The following is a 19,930-nucleotide window of genomic DNA, read 5'->3' as shown; positions in this document are numbered from 1 at the left end:
ATGGCCTTGCTGTCGCGAGAACCATTGAATTTTGCGGGTCTAGGTACATCAATCCTTGATGGTCTCTCACCATTTCCGCCATTCAGGGTCACCGTCCGCTGCAACGTACGGTTCCTCAACTCAAGATCGGTCACTGTAGTCGTCAACGAAGTGACCTGCCCCATTAGTAAGTTCACCTGCTCTTGCAGGCTCGCCACCACATCATTCAATCCATTGAATGATTCACATGCGCGTGAAATCGCTTCATCATGCGAAGTCACATCTTCCACCAACTTGTTAACAGTTGCAGCCAACTCTTCTTGGCCCCGAGGTGAACCCATCTCCTCAGCTTCGGCAACTGCCTTGCCTCTGGTGTTGCGCAAGTGTTGATAAGGCGCCACGATGTCTTGCTCACAAATCGCAGCCTGTCGGCGTGTCTGTCGACACCGACTCCGGAGTCCCTTCCCCAGCACGAGAACGGGCTCTGGTACCACTTGTCACGGGCCTATTTCCTTCAATGGGCCAGCGCGGCGCGACGGTCCTTCCTTACCGCCGCAAGCCTACTCGTCAGCTCGCTTGCCGGTCGCGGAAGCTTATGATCAGAGTGCAAGAGAGCAAGAGAGAATAGAGGGAGAGAAGTTGCAATCACAAGAAGCAATCACAACGAGGGTGAACAAAAGAAAGCTCAACGCATTTAGTTCATTCACAATTTTGCCCGCAGGCTATTACAGTTCAAGTATACGGGCTGCCCCTTCGGGGTATTAATTCACCTGAACCGGGCAGCTTACATCAGACTCAACAAAAGCAAAACAGACTCTAGCGCAACTGTACACTGTAAGTCGCAAGGGAACAATTGCAATCAATACTTAATATAACTTATTTTCATACTTGTTATTTTTAGGTTTTTTGAAAATTTGGTTAAGTATAGAAGAAAAATTATTTGTTTCTTTATTTTTGACTGATGCTTTTGAGTCTCGGCTTGGCCCAAATCTCATCAACTAGGTCTAAACGAGTCACTTAAAATGTGAGAAAAAAGTTTAATTTTCAACTTTTAAATTCAAGCAAAATTTAAGTTATATATCGTTAGATGCGTCTCGAAATTCTAAGTGCAATGATATTTTATTTTCTTTGATTCGGGCTACAGTTGGCCTAAAAATTATATTTTTTCAAAAATTGAACAGTTTGTCAGTTCAGATCTAGATTTGGATCGGATCGAATCTGATGAATTTGATCCAAATTAATGTGGATTTGAACTCTATCCAAGATCCATATTATTTTGAATTTGATCCAGCTCAAGACCCATTTGATTTTTTTAAGATGGATTTGGATCTTGGATCCGGATTTAGATCTAAATTCATGCCCAACAAATTTTTCAACTTTAAATTCATTAACAATCTTTAAATTGGGGTTTATTAATGTTAAGAAGCCTCTCAAGTTACTTTGGTAATTTTGGAAGCTTCTGAAAATTTATTTAATATTTAATATTTAATATTTAATATTTAATATTTAATATTTAACATTAAATAATTAATTAATTAATTAATTTAGTATAATTTCAAAATTTTAATTTGACTATTGTTTAGGACTCTAAGTAGAGCACTTAAACCCATATAAAATCACTTTAGAAGTGTTCTAGTTCAATAATGTGATTTTTGGAAGCTTTTAGGTATTTATTTATTAAAAATAATTAATTAATTTTGAGATTTATTTTTAGAAAGTTTAAGACTCTTTATAGAGCCCTTGTTCATGCCTTAGAAGCTTTAAGAAAGACTTAAAAATACTTAACTTTGAAAAGTCAACATTGGAAGAGTTTCAAAAAATTTGAGAAAGTGGGTGGGAAAGAAGAGAGTTCTAGATGAGGTTGCACTCTCTTCTTCAGCCCATCTAGAGCTCTATAAATAGATCAAAAAAAATAAAGAAAGAGAAAGAAAAAGGAAAAAGAGAGGAAGAGAATGAGAAAAAGAAAGAGGAGAGAGAATGAGAGGAAACAAAAGAAAAAATGAGGAAAAAGATAAGGAGTTTGGACTTCTCCAACCATCCACCCACATTTTTCAACTTTCACAATTAATTTTTTTCAAGTTTTTATTTATGGTATGGGTTTTATCTCTTGAATCAAGTGAGAAATTGATATAGATTAGATGTCCATGCAATATTTTGATGGAAATCCATGGAAAAAGTGTTTTTATGCATGTTTTCTCAAATATACATGGAGGATGATCCATGGATCTTCTTCCATGTGTATATTCTTAGTTCTTTTCATCTTTACAATAAAATAAAACTTTGTACATGCTAAAACAAATTTTTTATTGGTGGTAAAAGTGTTTATTTAGAAGTTATTTTTTTATGAATATTGATTTTCATGGATGTATTCTTGGTTCTTTATATCTTTTCAATGAAATAAAATTATGTACATATCAAAACAGAATTTTATTGCGTGATAAAAGTAACATGTTGAGCGGGTGTTCTACCATTGTTTGGATTCCCATGGAATTTTCATCGAATGGGACGTTGGATGCATGTATGGTGGTGTGAAAAAAAAAATCTGTGTAAGCATGTATATTTTCATAGAAGTTTGCATGAGCATGTTAATAACCAATGCATACTTGATTTTGATCATGATATACATGTATATTCCATGGTAAATTATTGTTTCATGAGTATCATCATATAAATCTGCATGAGTATAGTTGTGAATGGCTATATATAAATATACTTTGTTGTGGGCCGGTTGGCAGCCTGTCAGGCCATGGCATTTCATTTTAGGCCCAGCCATTCGTTGGTTGGGCATGGTATTTAAAAAGGTGAACTGAAAATATATATATATATTGAAACACATACAATCTGTTGGGTGTGTTGCAACTTGGTCATGTCCATATATGTTGAGCTCTTATGTGGTTGAATTTCGAAGAACGTTCAGTAATAACCTGTGGTCTCCATATTGACATGATTGCTGACAAACAAGACAACTTCATCAATCTATAGTTGGATGTTGCATTCATCTTACAAATTTTTTTGTCAGCATTTTTTTTTCTTTATCCTTTTGTTTTAAGTTAACATTTCCCTGACCTAGTCTTGTTTCTTGTCATCAAATTTTGTTGGTTGAAGAATCTATTTTATGTGAACTGCAAAATTGAATAAGAACAAAATGTGTGTAATTATTTCAAGGTTGTGAAAAGCTTTTGTGTCTTTTTGAAACTATACATGAGCTAGAGTACAACATTTTTTCCTTTTGGACTCCACCTGTTGTAAGTCAGTCCACATGTTTTGTGTTGCATATCCTGTGTCGTTGAAAGTTTTACTTATTTTCGTATTTCCTTTGTTCTTGTTATATCCATGGTCTTTTTCTTTCAAACATGGATCTGGGCATGTGCTTTTGCCTGGACCCAGCCGACTGTGTTGGTTGGGTGAGTTTTAGCAGGGCACAGACCCAACCAACTGAGTCGGCTGGGCAAAGTGCCTGTAAATAGAAAAAAAATATTAAGACACATATATAAATTAAAAAGTTTTCTTTTAGTTGGCCTCCAACCGACTCAGTGAGTCAGCTGGACTAAACTGGGGCCTGCTTTGGAGTTACAGTAGTAAAAATAATAATCCAAATTTTCTATGTGTTTTGCATGAACAGTTGTGCATAGTTGAAATTCAAACTAGTATCTTTAGTTGTTGCATATGTAGAATCTGGGAAAATTTTCAATGTGCTAAATTATAACTTTACTCATGATAATGGATTTGCTTCTATGCCTGTTAAGAATGAAAATTTCCTCATATTCTATTGGATATGTTATGTTTGATCATGATATCATTACATAGTTGTTTTCGTGTGGATGAGCATATATGAAAGTGAGGTGTTATTGCATGAACCTATGTGCATGGGCGTCCACATGTTTTAAATTAAAAAGAATTATGAATGAAAGCATGCATTTGACATGAATACATGTATTGGATGAAAGCATGCACTTGACATAAAGGCGTGAACCTATGCACATGCATATGAATATTATTGTTTCATGCATACCTTCAAATTTGTATGTATGAGTGTATATTGAAAAACATGTAAAAAAAATGCATAGTGGCATGTGATTCATGATTTTTGCATATGAATGCATCGATGATCAAAATGAATCATCCTGGGTTGTGTGAGCCTTGAGCATGTGTTGCTCTTTGTTTTAGTTGTTCTATGCATTACAAAAATCAAATGTGATATTATTGTTTGAATTGCACTATTCTATTGTTGCCACGGGTGAAAGGCTGTGAAGAGTTGTGCATATGGATATGCGAGCTTATGTTGTTAATTTTGCATGATGAATTGCAAATAATGAAAATTAATATTAATAACAAGATAAATAAAGAGAATAATGTAATCTACTATACCTTGATGTTTCTTCTGCGAAAAGGTAATATTGAGCTTAGCGATTTAGGGACCGTGAAGATACTAAAACTTTGTGTGCGTTATTGTTGCTCGTAAACTCGATATTGAGGTTCTTCTTTTGACCACAGTTTTAGGAAGAATCTGTCACTTTGCCTGGGGGTGGTGTGTAAACACAACTATTTTTTCAGCCTTAGAAACTCAGTGAGACGACTTGCTTTTGAGATGAGTTATGAGGGGACTATACGTTTGCTTGACAGATTCTTTTGAACAGCGTGACTTTTCTTTTTGTTTTATTTACAGTTTATTTACTTATGTTTCAAACTCTATGCATTTTAATAAATAAAGTTTGCTTGGTTTGGTATAAAAGATAAGTATAAGATCTTTTATTGTGATGATTGTATTTAACTGTAAAGGCCCGGGTCTTTAAAAATGTTTTTGCACTTATAAAAAAACAAAAAAATTTATTATTTTTTCGTGGGTATGAGTTGAGGTCGTTACACAATAGTAGAGTAAAATAGGTGAATGTAAGATTTATTGAGATAAATGAAGTAAAGATTTTGAATCATTAAAAATTTAGGAACTCACAAGAATCCTTATGATGGAAGTAGTTGTAAATACCTTTGTTTTATTAGAAAAGTTGACATTTAAAATTTCTAATATTTTGAGTTGGGTGAATCCCAACCGACATTCACGCCCTTCCTCTACTTTCCTCTTTCAAAAACACTCCAAATCAGTTTGAACCCCTACCACTTACCGTCTCCCACACCCTCTCAGTTCCTCCAGTACCCTTTTCCCAAACATAGCCTAAACGAGACGGCTTGGCAATTTTAATTGATCAAATGACACGCTTCATGATGTCATGCCCCCTCCCTCTAAAGATCCTCGACCTTTCGGCAAATCATTTTTTTTTTGAAAGCCAAGTTAGGGTTAGGCAGACCCTTACTAGATATCTCGCGAGCCCCATGTAGCAGAGGGATTAGAACCTGGGCCTTCAGCTTGGCACAGGACCCCGCTTACCACATGGGATACCACCTCGATGGTATGTTTTATGGTTTTACAAGTGAATCATAATCAACCCAGATCCAGCAAACATTCAACTCTCAGTACAGTTTTTTTTTCTTTATTTATAACCTGAACAAACGGCACCTGGCACAAAGACATGGTCTCGCTGGCTCAGCATGTCATACCTGCTATAGTGCATGTTGAATCATATTTTTTGATCTGATCAAACTCGGATCAACACAAAAATTCTGTTATTTAAAAATATTATTTTTTTGGTTAAAAAATTGATCTGTGGGTCAATTCCAATTGAGTTGAACCCATTGAATCCATCTACGGAGTGGGATTTGATCCCAACAAATTGCATCAATAAGATCTCAAGGGGTACCACGGTGGTAGGGGATGAAATAGGGAATGAGTGGAACCGAATTGACCCTAAAAAAAAAAGGTGTGTATTTTGATGACGGAGTTTTATGCTGTCAGGACAGTGATCGTAGGTACGGCAGGCAGAGTCAATGCGGCTAGGTCTCTTGATCGTAAAGGCGGTTTCTCCGTGTAAATATTAAACAAAAAAAAAAACTCACAGTTAACTTGGGTTAAATGGAGCGAGGTCACGGTAGGCTCTTGTTTGAGAGAGTTCATTCAAAATACTGAGCTTGTATTTGGCCTTTTAGAATCAGTTGGACTATGAAATTACGACAAGAGATGACTGTAAGAAAATTTTCTAAACTTTAGGTTTGATCGAAGAAAATCCCCTCCAAAGGAACAGGTATGATCAAAGAAAAAGCGAGACAATAACTGCGGAGGCAGTTAAACATCAAAATCATGATCCTGTGACGGATAGATAAGCATTGCAAGCATACATAGGGATGTCAACGGATCCAACTTTATCCCATACCCGACCAAATCCTACTCCATTTAGCTGGATTAGGTAAACTAAAACCAGATTAGATTATAATCGGATTGGGCAGTTTTTTTATTTTTGCAACTGAATCCTGTGGATATATGGATTTGACTGATATCTGAATCCGACTACATGTAATAAAAATCAGATCTATTAAGAGTTTTTTTCCATCCAAATTCGAATCCACTTAGCCAATCCCTAAGAGTACAACTTGAGGACTTAAATTACACATGATTATGAATACATAAGCAGCTTTTGGTTACTTATGTTGGATGAGCCGTGGGCCTCGAACAACTAACGCACCAAATTCTCCATTTATGAGTGTTTTTTTCACAATTGTTCCTTTCTTGTTTTCTTGTTGACGATGGTCACCATCAATGTTGTCAGTATCATTGCGAATCGGCCAGTTCATATCATATCGGGAGAAAATCGATACGAAAAAACGACTTGAACCAGCTTATTTTTAAATAAATCTTAAAAATGGTCAAAATAGCTATTTTAATATTTTTTGTGACACGTGTCATTTTGTGGTTAAAAGTTGGCCGACTCAGTTCAATTCAGTTGGAATCGCCTGATTCCCTTAATCGTTTTGAAAATTGATTCAGGTTCCAAGACGATTCTTACAACATTGGTCAAAATACTGAAAAACATCCTATACTTGTTTGATTTTCCACAATAATATGTCAAAATCTATGGACAAATGCACCCTTCCATTGTGTGACGTCTACTTGCATGAATGATGGTTTTACCATGGCTGAAAAAAGGGGGATGATTTTGGAAATTAGAGTAAGGATGATTTTGGGTTTGTAAGGGAGAGACGATTATGGAAAAAGCTCTTCATTTATTGGTGGCCAGGAATACGGATGTTCCATTCAGAATGAGCAGATCATCCAACAGAAGCAACCCATGAATCCTTGCTAGCAAGCAAGGATCTTGACTGCCCCACGGATGTTCCATCCAGAATGAGCAGATCATCCAACAGAAGCAACCCATGAATCCTTGCTAGCAAGCAAGGATCTTGACTGCCCCAAGGGGGTTGGCTTAGTGGGGTGGGGCCTTGACTGCTAGACGAGCAGTCAAGCTTAGATTCTCATGGGTGTACCTTCTGCACAAGCCAATGCAAAGCATAGGCCCTGAAGGCAGGGGTCCTAGCCTCAGAGTTTTACGCTGCCATCACGATGACCATAGGTATAGCAGGCTGAGCTAGCGCGACCAGGTCTTCGGGCGTGGATTCTTTGGGTTATAAATTCAAACAAAAGCAAGGATCTTGACTTGAGAATAAGAAAATGTTCTTAACAAATTGCAAAGAGCCACCTGACTTGAGAATAAGAAAATGTTCTTAACAAATTGCAAAGAGCCACCCAAACATGACAACTACTTGCAGATGGATGTACAAATTCTCAGTTATTACATTTAACCACTTAGAAACCAACTCAGTTTTTGTTTTACACTAATGTAGCTCATTTTTTTTTCTTGAAAGGCAAGCTGGGGTTAGGCAGACCCTAAACAGTTATACAAATATACCATTGAGTTTTGAACCTGCAACGTCCAACACAAGGTGACGTGCACTAGCTGCTCTTTACCAGCTAAGCGGAGACCCTGTTGGTATGTAGCTCATGTTTTTAAGAAATAGACATTAACGACATTTTAATTGTTTTGTTCGCCCAACCTAACTGACGCCAGTACTAAGTGTGCGTTCACAACAAAGATGAAATGTATAGGGGGTTGAGCGCACTAATCCAAAAGTTGGCAGACAGTTATTTGTGAATATGTACTAAATTCTGCACGGTTTTGTAAATTGCATTTTTAATCAAAATCTCCTACCTTAGGTTCGACAATGATCAGTCAAACATTGACAATTAACAGAATATTGTATTTTGAGTGGTTAACATGCATTATCATGCACATAACATTCTTTGCTTGTTCAAACTTTTGAATTTTGAATCTTCATTATAAAGCTCAAATGGCTACAAATGAAGAGAGGATATCAGGTCAGAGATGTGGAACTAGTAGGGATGAAAATGGGAAAATTCATGATGAACGTTTTACAATTTTTAGCTGTTTCAGATCCGATTCGAATCTCCGTGTATTTAGCTGTTCCGTTTGCATCACTAAGTGGAAGGCACTCACCATGAGATGAACTGCACCAAAGAACCCCCCGACGTTCAGCTTACTCCTAGTCTTCCATTTGATATGACTTGGATGCCATTGATCTAAAGCACAAAAGGCTTGGGAGAAAAAGATAATAAAACAGGAGTATGACAGCAACACATGAATATATTGGTTGACTGGAAATGAAATTCTTGTTGATATCTGAATAATCAGTACCAACATAAGCAATGTATGCCTTTTCGTAGCCAATGTGGGGGTATTGTCTCTTATCCTATCCTAAACAATATTAAAAAAATAATGAAAGTAGCCGATTCCAAAAATTTGATTCTTTATGACCTGACGTTAAATGACAATTTCTCCATGTGTTTTAAGAGTAGAGAAGGGGATGGTCCTGCCAATTTTTTTTGTCTCATAAGGACCTTCCTAAAATTGTACTTTCAAGTATTTTTTGCTCAAATAGAAACATGTATTTGATTGAGATTTTTTATGCTCAAATGTGTATTTTAAAAGGTAAAAGAATCAATGGATGATATTATACTAAAATTTAATGATAGAATATTTACATTTTTACAACAAATCAATTTGAAAAAAAGCTCGCCTCCTAGTAAACAAGTAATGATAAAACACATCTAACGATTCAGATAAATATGATATTTAGAGTCTTAACGAGACCCAATGAAAAGGAGTGTGACCATCCCCCTTCTCATGAGAGCAGATCAATTGATCTGTCAAACCACTTTAAGAAAGTGATCTTCACCGCCCATTGCTTCATCCCACAAGGACCTCGTCCTTGTGTACACTGTGGACGGTGAGGATGCCAAATCACTTACCAACGGGTAGGAACAGCTAGTGTATATAACCTTGTGTTGGGATGTTGCAGGTTCAAAACCAAATGGTATAGTTGTATTGTTGGTAGGGGTCTGTCTAACCCAGCTTGCCTAATAAAAAAAAAGTAATTTGGCAGGGAAAAAAATTATAAATGTTGGTTGAGTATGTGTACATCTTTCTCAAAAATAAAAAAGTGCTAGCTACATGGGATGTTAGAATTTTTAATCTCTCTCTCTTCTCACTCTCAGTGGTCACATTTGGAGAGTTACCGCTAAGATTATTTGAGATAATTACTTTACTTATACTATTTAGGATTTTACCTCCCACCTTTCCAATGAATGACATTTTTTTTTGTTTTAAAAAAATAATTATACATATATATATATATATATATATATATATATATATATATATATATATATATATATATATAGAGAGAGAGAGAGAGAGAGAGAGAGAGAGAGAGAGAGAGAGAGATTGGTAACTGCTCACACTTGGGTACTAAATGAGTTTTTCAATCATTTTTTTTATTTATAAATTCTGACTGCACATATGTGATCTATGTACTTGAATTCATAGGAATCAGCTCTTGAAGCATTCAATTTTGACACATGGGTGGGTTTTTATAAGATTCAAAAAATCAACTGTCCAAAATCTTTGTAAATTTTCAAGGCTATCATTTTTTGTTATCGAAAACACATGATCCAAGTGTAGATTTTGTAATTCGATCATGCCCAACCCATTTATGAGGTCAGAACTACGAAAAAACACCGAAAGAGCAGAAAAGCCCATTTAGCACCTAACGCCTCAGCATCTCTCTCTCTCTCTCTCTCTCTCTCTCTCTCTCTCTCTCTCTCTCTATATATATATATATATATATATATATATATATATATATAAAACAGGTCCATGCTAAACCCATTTGGTGCTAAACAGCATGATAAATGGGGTTTTCAGCTTCTTTGGTGCTTTTTATGCGGTTTCGGCCCTATAAATGTGTTGTGCAAAATCCATACTACATCATGTATTTTCAATAAAAAAAATGATGTTTGGAGCCTCAAAATTTTACAAAGATTTTGGACAATTGATTTTTCAAACTTTATAAAAACCCACCCATGTGTTGGAATAAGTGTGACAAATATCGCAAGATTTACGAAAATCTTGCGGTAATATCACGAGAAATTGCCTAAAAGTTTAAAATGGCAATTTCTCGCAAGATTTTCAAAATATCACGACATTTATGAAAAAAACATAAATACCACAATTTAAACACAATATTTATGTTTTAAACGTCGCAAAAAAAGCATGTATTTTTATTTTTAAATGATTTTTATTAATATTTTCTTATAAAAAAAATTATAATTTTTAATTTATTTTTTTATTGCCAAGATTTTGCCAAAAAAATGCAAGATTTATGAAATTTTTTCAATTACTCACAAGTTTTTGAAAAATGAGAAATTGTGATAAAAATGTTTGTCACTATGGTTGGAATTAAATGCTTCAAGAGCTGATCCCTATAAAATCAAGTACATAGATCACATCTGTACAGTGAGAATGTCAAAATAAAATGAAAAAAGCCCCAAAAAACTATTTAGCACCAAATGGGTTTAGATTAATGGGTCTGTAATAAACCCATTTGGTGCTAACTGAAAGATAAATGGGTTTTTTTCATTTTATTTTTAAATTCTGACAGTAACTTTATAAGGATCAGCTCTTGAAGCATTTGATTCCAACACATGGGTGAATTTTTATAAAGTTAGAAAAATCAATGGTCTAAAATCTTTGTAAATTTTTTAGGTCCAAAGCACATGATCCAGGTGTAGATTCTTAGTAAATCTACCAAGCACAACACATTTATAGGGCCAGAACCGCATAAAAAGCAGAGAAGCTGAAAACCCCATTTAGCAAGTGGTTTAGCACTGACCCATTACTCTCTCTCTCTCTCTCTCTCTCTCTCTCTCTCTCTCTCTCTCTCTCTCTCTCTCTCTCTCACACACACACACACACACACACACACACACAATGGTGAACAAGCTGGGGTTTTAGGTCGGTCACTAATAAACGATAGCAGAGGACACCCAATGTAAAATTTGCCTTTCCAGAGTACGAAATCCAGAAACGGAAAGGCTTGGCTAGCGTTCTAAACATGCATTTTGCACAGGCAACTGATTTTGGACATGTAACCCCAACAAATCAGAGGAAAACATCCCTTAAACATGTATATTCTTTTTTATCTTGTTGGCTAAAGATAATAACCGTAGCACAAAATCTTATAAGAAAATGGAAAGGAACCTCGATTTGGAACCAGCAACAGCAAGTTCTGAGACTGGATTACTTTACCTCGGACAAAAAGAAATCTTCCGCAAAGTGGGGAAAAAACAATCAAGCTGTAAATCCAAGTTCGTGATCTTCCCTTGTCTGGTGAGGCTGAGACCACCCACAAACTTGTACATTGGCTAGTCAAGAGATGAGCATACTACTATTCATAAATTACCTCTGCCTCCGGAGATAATTACGCATTTCCTCGTGATATTCTCCACGCAAAATTAGAAGCATCTTCTGGGAATCTGCCCACAACAATCCACCAGTTTCTCTTGCAAAATCACATGCATTCTCAAATACTTCCTGAAACAAATTAAGGACTGAATTTAATGAGATCATCTCACACGAGTTCTCTGGTATAAAGTGCCCTAAGAGCATAGGATATTCTGTGAAATCCAAACCACAGATGATGTTGGAACACCATCTTCTGAAGTGGACCATTATTCGTCATTTTCCATAGGAAATATAGTAAAACATTCTAATCGAACAGGAGACCAACCAGGCAACTCAAAAAAACACTGTACGAGACTTGGAAGTGAAGAAGAAAGGAACAAAATGCCTTTGGAAAAAGTGGACTCAAAATCCAATACAGAAAAATGTCCAAGAACTTCCGTTTGAAATAGGTGGTTATTGATAAAAGAGGTGGGATATAATTTTAAAACTGTCCAAGAACTTCCGTTTAAAATTGTCGAGGAAGGTAAGCCTGTTGAACTATCATTACTTATCTCATTAGCCACCAGACACATCTACCACTTCCATCTTTGTTCTTCTCTTTCCTTTTTCCCGTAGTTACAAGTGAGGTATGGTCAACAGTGCATTTGGGCCTTAATTTTAAAATTTTCATTGTTACAAGGAGAATTTTGGTCGTCAGATCCATTTGAGGGTCATCTTTTCGCTGTAAGCATCATCTCTCACTTGGTAATACTAGTAGAGCCGATACCATAACACCTTTAGATATGCACAGAATTTGGTTGATAAAAGATATGAAAAGAAAAAGAACTTGAGGGAAAGAAACATATGTATGCAAAACATGAAGAATAATAAGACTTGGGTTGTAACCATTGAGGGGAAATCATCATAAAGATGTGACGGAATCATCTCCACTCGATTTCGATCAGCCTCCCACAACCTAATCTGTAAGCAAAGAAACAACACAAACATAATGCCACATTCTTGAATATAAAAAATTGGAGATCGAACAAGGCTGCAGGTCATTACTCATTTATAAGGTGGGGGGAAAACATATAATGAGAAATTGGTTGGACACCTGATCTGTAACATTTTCTGGTACTACAGGTATTCTTGTTGCTATACGAGGATGAGCATTTTGTTGAAGAAAAGATATTATCTGCAAGATATAAGCATCAGTGCAGAACCTCCAAATGAACCTTAGCTTAATACACACCAGAAAAGGAAAAGGCTATATATATATATATATATATATATATATATATATATATATATATATATATATATATATATATATATATATATATATATATATATATATATATATATATATATATATATATATAATGGATATCAAAGGTAAAGCAACCTAAAATTTTCCAAATACTGTTAAATGAAGGGCAATTATACTAAAGCCAAAGACAATTTTGGTTAACTATTAACGAGCATTCTGTCACGAAGAAAGCATGTTAGACTGTGCAGTTTTCATGTACAATACAACTTTTTCTTTTATTTTTAGATGGGTAAGCAGCTACAAGGGACACGTTCAACATGAGTCCTAGATGACATGGTGTGGTACCATGTAGGACGTGAAGTATATCTTGACAAGATGAGGATTGTTAAAGCTGCATGTGTCCTGTTCAGTGATATGTTGGGAACACATCAACTATTGTTTAAAGGATATCAATCTATTCCTAGAAAAAGATAAGGATCAAATAAGGTTCAATGTGAATTGAAATATTGCAAATGCTTATTGAATGATTGTTTGTGTCCACACACACACACACGGCATCATGTCCTAACTTTCAAAAACTTCCAGAATCCATGAAGGAATGTCCATGTCAATATCCTTGTGACATGTAAGTAGTGTTAGCACTTCGTGTTCTGAAAAGTTCAAATCCATCTATATTCTGTTTTGCTAATCTCAAATGCAACTTTTCATCATAGAATAAACATGGTCAAAATATTACTATAGACAATCAAAAGAAAATCCTGCCACATCTTAAGCATGTAAAGCAGCACATGCTGTGTCAAAAAGATGCTCTAATTTTTTCTCCCATATTGTATCAGAATATTGTTTTGAAAAGAAACTCAGCAAATTTGACATAAACTATGACTTATCAACCAGAAATCACCAATCTTTTACTTATATTCATGAACAAAGATGCTGACAGAAATCAATGCATGCATAATAGAAATTCAGGGATAACCATATCTCTGTCATGGATCATGAAATAACCAGTATACAAACACCTACATACTTGTACAAACTGATACTGCACATATTGATGCATATTAGAAATTAAAGGATGTACTGCTAATAGCTATGGTCCTATGAAACTACTATAAATTATCAGATCGGCAAGGCAATTAAATAAATTAATCCCATATCTGCCATTAAATTCAAGGGAGATTTCCATTTAGGGGCAAATTTTTTGCCCCTAATTCCGAAAATGGGCCATAGGTCTCCTAACTGTCAAATAGGCACCTGAGGTCAACATCCATTATCTTTGAAAAATGTGATTCTCTTTCTGTTTCCTGTATTGTCTTCTGAAATTGAAAAATCCTCATTCATGAAAGAAAAAGGTAAATATTTTAAACATTTGATTATGAAGGTCATTATTGTAATTTGAATTACTATTTAACTTGATTTAATACACTAATAAAGGTAAACCTCTATTTGGCAGTTTCCAGGAAAACAGAGGCCCGTATCAGGAAATTTGGAAATGTAAGACCTATTTTTTTTTGAATTAGGGGCAAAAGGTTGGGTCTAAATGGAATTTTCACTAAATTCAACTAGCAAGTAATCGGGTACAGCATGCTACAGTAGTCCAATGAGTAACCAAAAAGCTTCTGGAAACTTTTACCTGCTCTGCTGTTATGCCCTTCCCAAAGGCAAAGTATAAACTTTCTTTATTAATAGCCCCAACTATAAGGTTTGGAATTTGATATTCAATCCTGCATTTCACAAAAAAGAGAACCACTTGAAACAAATAATCAAGGAACAAGACAATGAAGATAAAGTAACTCTCCAACTCAGAGTGCATCTGCGCATGTCCACGAGTTTGTTGCAGTATCTATTAAAGCTAAAGTTTAGAAAAGATTTATTTAGACTAAACCTCCAACTTCATGCTGTTATACATCTTTTAGCATGTCAAAGGTGCTGGCTGCAAGGTTTGTTGGATACAGAGAAACAATAATTATAATTTGGGACATAAATTCTGGTTTGTTGCAGTCCAAAAAAAATATAAGTGTGATAACAGCCACACGAAAATCCGCAGGGCATCTCATATATATATATATATCAAGAATCCTAACTTCATGCTGGCTTTATTATTTTTCTCATGAAAAATTATCAAGAATCATAAGTGTCAACAAATCTGAAATATATTTACATATATTTCCAGATTTGCGTATATAGGAAAATTGATTTATGTATGAAAAATGATATGAATACGTTAATCGGCTAAAATCGACAATACATATACCTAAATATATGCTGTTTCGCAACCAGATTTTACTTTTCCCTCAAACCCATACATGAATCAGATTTCTACCTATTCCTTCCCGTAAAAAAATAGAGAAAAACCCGTACCTTAGATTAGAAACGAAAATAGATAAAAAAAAATAGTCGGATATTGGGTGGAAAGGACATTTTTTTTCTTTTTCCTTCTTCCTTCTCTCTCTCTCACTAGAAAACGAAATCTAGAGAGAGAGAGTTAAACCCTTATAAATATTTTTATTTATTTATTTTTTGGTCTTCTAGAGAGAGGGTGACATCCTCTCTAAAGTCATCTATCCTCTAACTTCTCCTATTTATCCTCTATTATCTTTATATATATATATACATTTTAATTAATTAGAGATCTATCTAGAACACCTATCTAGGTAGAGTTCTACTCCATGTAGAATTCCACTTTATCCAATAAATAAAATTTTAAATATTAATTAATTATTATTTTTTATTAATTAATTAATAATTAATTATTAAATAATTAATTTTTTGAATATTCCAGAGGGTGTTGCCCCCCTTTGGAAGTCCTCTCATAGCAGAATTCTCACTCAAATTAATCTTTAAATTGATTTTAAAGTTTTAAATTGGTTACATTTGGATTTCAGATCCATATCCATATCCAAAATCCATATGGATCCTAACCTAGACTAGATCCTAGTTAATATGGGTCTTGGACTAGGACCAGATCTATATCAACTCGAATCAAATGGATCAGATCCGATCCGATCCAAAAAATGATAAAATTAGAGCCGGGTCATTTTTTAAAAAACGTGATTTTCGACCCAATCGTAACCCGATTTCAGAAAAATGAAATACTAATGTTTTCAAAATTATGAGACGCATCTAACGGTATACTTACATGATTTTTGCCTCTAAATTTTGACTGAATTTAACCTGAATTTCGCTCAAATTTAAAGGTTAAAATGAAAAGTTTTACAAATACTAATTGTCTCGTTTTAGTCTTGTCAATGGGCCCGGAGTGTAAAACCCAAGATTTTTCTTTGACAATTAAAATGAATAAATGATGAGCTTTATGTGCATCTATGACATGCGTGCAATTTCTTGGTTTTCTTGAACTTCTTCATTTTCTTGATTTTCTTGATTTCGAAATATTATGAAATTAAGTCTCAAGTTATGAAGAACATTACAAGAATAATTATAAAATTTAAAATATGTGGACTAAACAAGAAAGTAAATGATTTGTATATGTTTAGATTATAGATATTAGATTTCGGTCTAAATTCTAACATTCGGGTCTAATATTGATTTAACTCATGATATTTGGATCCAACCCAAGGTTGTCAAACTAGGAAGCGGAAGCAGCAAACGATGCGGGAAGCGAAAAGCGAAGCATTTTAAAATTTATAGGAAGCGGGAAGCAAAGTATCAATTTAAAATCAAAATATTAAAAAAGAATGAAGCAATATGGTAATTGAATAGGAATCAAACAAGAAACAAATAAAAACTAAAATAAAATAAATCATTCTTATATTTTGTGATTTTTCAGTAAAAGAGTTAAATTTTTGTTAAAATCTTACAACGATGGTTACTAATTTAAAGAAAGTATATGGAAAGTGAGGGAAAGCGTGAGAGAAAATACATGAAAAGAAACGTGAGAAAAGCATATAGGAAGCATAAACCATGTGTGTGGGAAGCATAGAAGAAGTGTAGGGCAATCAAGATTATCATGAAGTTTCGAAAGTGAGGAGTATCGCGCTTCCGAAGTGAGTTTTCGGGAAGCAAGCTTCCCACCTACCTAAAAAGCTTCTGGTAACTCTGATCCAACCCAATTAGGTTAGATATAATCTATGACATTTGGATATAATTAAGGATTAATTGGGTTAGATATAACTTAGGATATTTGGATCCAATCTCATTGAATTGGACCCATAGGGTCAGACGCTCCGAACAACGTTATTATTGTTTTGACAAAAATTTTAGTCGATCGGTGGCTCACCTATTAGATCGGAGTTGACCTTGTCATTCCTTATTTCAAGGGCATCAAAATCGACTATCTACACTCCCAAATTGGTATTGATTTGAGTGTTTTATCATCGACCGAAGTTCATGCCAAATTGTATGTCATCTACGAGATCCATTTAGTGTGTGTGGATCTGGAATCAATTAAGATCCATATCAAGAAGTGGGTTGAATGAGGGGCATTTTGGACTTTTTCCCTCTGACCAACTCTCTCTCATTAAATAAAAGGAAGGTTATGAAACACCCCTTCAAGGAGGGAGGAGGGAAGAGATTTGGTACCTTCCTTTCCCTTCTTTCATAAAAGAAAAGGAAAGGGGGGTATGCTCTCTCTCTCAAAAAGAAAAGAAGAAAAAAGTAGAAAAAAATATAAAACAATCGGGTCTAGATATAAAGTCAGAATTAGGTCTGATTCAAGTATTCTAGGGATGCATGCGTAGCCATGTGACATAATAGGAAGTGATTTGAGCCTGTGAAAAATTAGGTATACCAAACCCATCCCACGTCTCTATCGAAAGAGTGCAGTCAGCAACAGACCATGGTCCCTTGTTTCTCACAAAGGGATATATCATTTTAATTATTAAAGATAATAAGAAACTCAATGCTAGCTAAGGACACGAACCTAAGGTTTTTGTTTAGTCTCCACCATTCGTTGAGCTCCTTCATGTACAAAGATTTTTCAATTGGTTAAAAGTCCCACTTGCGCATGGGCAAGTATCTGAATAAATTTTTCCTCTCATAGAAAGTCCTAGAGATATTAAAGGTAAATCTGGACTAAGGGAAGGGCATAGAGAGCATCCAACAATCAAAACCAAGAAGGCTTGGAAGGTATATTGACATCATCACTTTTACAGATGGGCAAGCCACCTCAACCGCTCTCTTAGCACTCCCTTCTCCATCTCCAGATAACTCCACACCTAAACCTCTGTCGGCTCTCAACCTCAACTGTGGCGTCTTAACCCTGGTCGATGGCCATCAGGGAAGTGGCCAACAGTCCGTAAACCAACCATCCCTCTAACTGATGGAAGGGACTACTATTTAAATACAAGACCTTAGCCAAAGACTGCTTGAAAGATTAGTGTGTAAGGTCAAGAAAAGTCCAAACGCATTAATGACATCATATGGCACATGTTACATGCTACTAGCCACTGCTACAGAACCTAACATCTTTCTCTTGACATAATGTTGAGAATAGAATAAGATATCTTTATTAAAGTCAAACCTACAAGAACTTGAGAAAACAGTTTACGCTACCTTGAGAAAAGGTCCAATATCTCACAGTGTAGCTTTGATGATGAATTTGCATACAATTTGAAGTTTGTTTCCACAACTATAAATCCCTATGAGTAACGCATGAAAAAACATCACCAATACTGCAGATATAATCCCATAAAGTTCTCAACATGATTACAACCAGTTTTGAAGAAACAACAGCAATCAGACAAATGTTAACATTATCAACTATCATACAAACATAGCCTCAATAAGCTTGTGAGAAAATATCATATAGGGACAATTCAACAGTCAGTTTCAAGCACTTAAAAGGCTAAATTATCTACACGAGCCATGAAAATGTTGCACAAGCTACTAATCATCTTGTATGAGGGGTAGGAAGCCAGATATCAATTTACATGGTCATACAAATTCATGCCAAACACACCAACATACTTAAAATAAGCACATGTGCACATGAGCACGTGTATGCAAAATTGCAGAAGTTACTGTGTTTAAGCATGTTTTATCTTTGTGTATAAACTCCATAATTCTACCATATGTGAGATATTAGTTTTAGACAATACCGAATTTTATGAAATCATCAATCACATCCTCATTCAAATCATAGTCACATAATTGTCCATCAAATAAAAATTTTGATGTATCAAACCTTACATTCCCCAGTTTGACATGATAGGAGACATCATTATTGCCAAACCAAATGCTAACTTCGCATTCAAGGGTAAAAGAGTATTTGAACAAATGCTGAAAAAGACAGTAGCTGAGGCGGAAGAAGTGCGCTATTCATTCCAAAATATCATAATGCTATCACAATATTATCAAAAACCAATATAATACAGGAAGGAAGGGATATTCTCATGATATAATCTGTACTGAAGACATGTCAGGCTCTCAGCTTTGATGTCCCATCAACATTTTTAATTGTTTGCAATTTACCTGCTTTTATATACTTATGTATTTTCTTATCATTTTAAAATTGTATAATGCCAATATTTGCATAAATTTCAGGTACTTTTTATTGGAAAGATTAACTTTCACTCCAAAGGAATATGAAAATGTCACCACAAGTAAGAAAACAACAAGAGATGGATAGACAGAAAAAGACAATCTAACCCAAAAAGCTGAGAAAGGTATAATACTTAGACAGAAAAGACAAACTCATAAAGAACTAGGATGCGCAGTTACAAAACAGAAAGAAAAACTCAGGTACATTAGAGATGCCTACACGTGACCAACCAAACCAAACTTCCTAGAGTGTCATTTTTGTAATACTTAAACAATGTTGACTTTTTTGTTCTGCCCTAATTAGGGCTTCTCATATTAATAAGGAAGTAGGCCTCCACAGAAAGGAAACTCATTTTGAGAGTAGAGCTCTCTCCCTCTACAAGAGTCATCTTCTTCCTTCCTCTCTTCTCAAAAATTACCATCTATGTCACATGGGTGGGGGTGCGGGTGTGGGGGTGGGGGTGCGGCACTTTCAAAAAACTTGGGTGCGGGGGTGCGG

General features: G+C 35.1%; 1 protein-coding gene across 1 annotated transcript in view; it reads right to left on the bottom strand.

Annotated features, from left to right (window-relative positions):
• Positions 1-11,314: 11,314 nt before the first annotated feature.
• LOC149813227 (transcription factor-like protein) overlaps positions 11,315-19,930 on the bottom strand; it is a 75,488-nt gene continuing 66,872 nt past the window's right edge. The window contains exons 11-15 of the mRNA XM_089991841.1: positions 18,445-18,530; positions 14,567-14,657; positions 12,778-12,858; positions 12,570-12,644; positions 11,315-11,813 (exon numbers count right to left, since the gene is read on the bottom strand). Of these exons, the coding sequence (XP_089847967.1) occupies positions 11,679-11,813; positions 12,570-12,644; positions 12,778-12,858; positions 14,567-14,657; positions 18,445-18,530 (468 nt within the window). The 3' untranslated portion in view covers positions 11,315-11,678. The remainder of the gene's footprint in view (positions 11,814-12,569; positions 12,645-12,777; positions 12,859-14,566; positions 14,658-18,444; positions 18,531-19,930) is intronic.

This window comes from Nuphar pumila, chromosome 16 (genome assembly GCF_984573655.1).
Source record: "Nuphar pumila chromosome 16, dmNupPumi1.hap1.1, whole genome shotgun sequence".
Lineage (NCBI taxonomy): Eukaryota > Viridiplantae > Streptophyta > Magnoliopsida > Nymphaeales > Nymphaeaceae > Nuphar > Nuphar pumila.
Note: the sequence above shows the minus strand (reverse complement) of the source record. Positions and strands in the feature narration are given on the sequence as shown.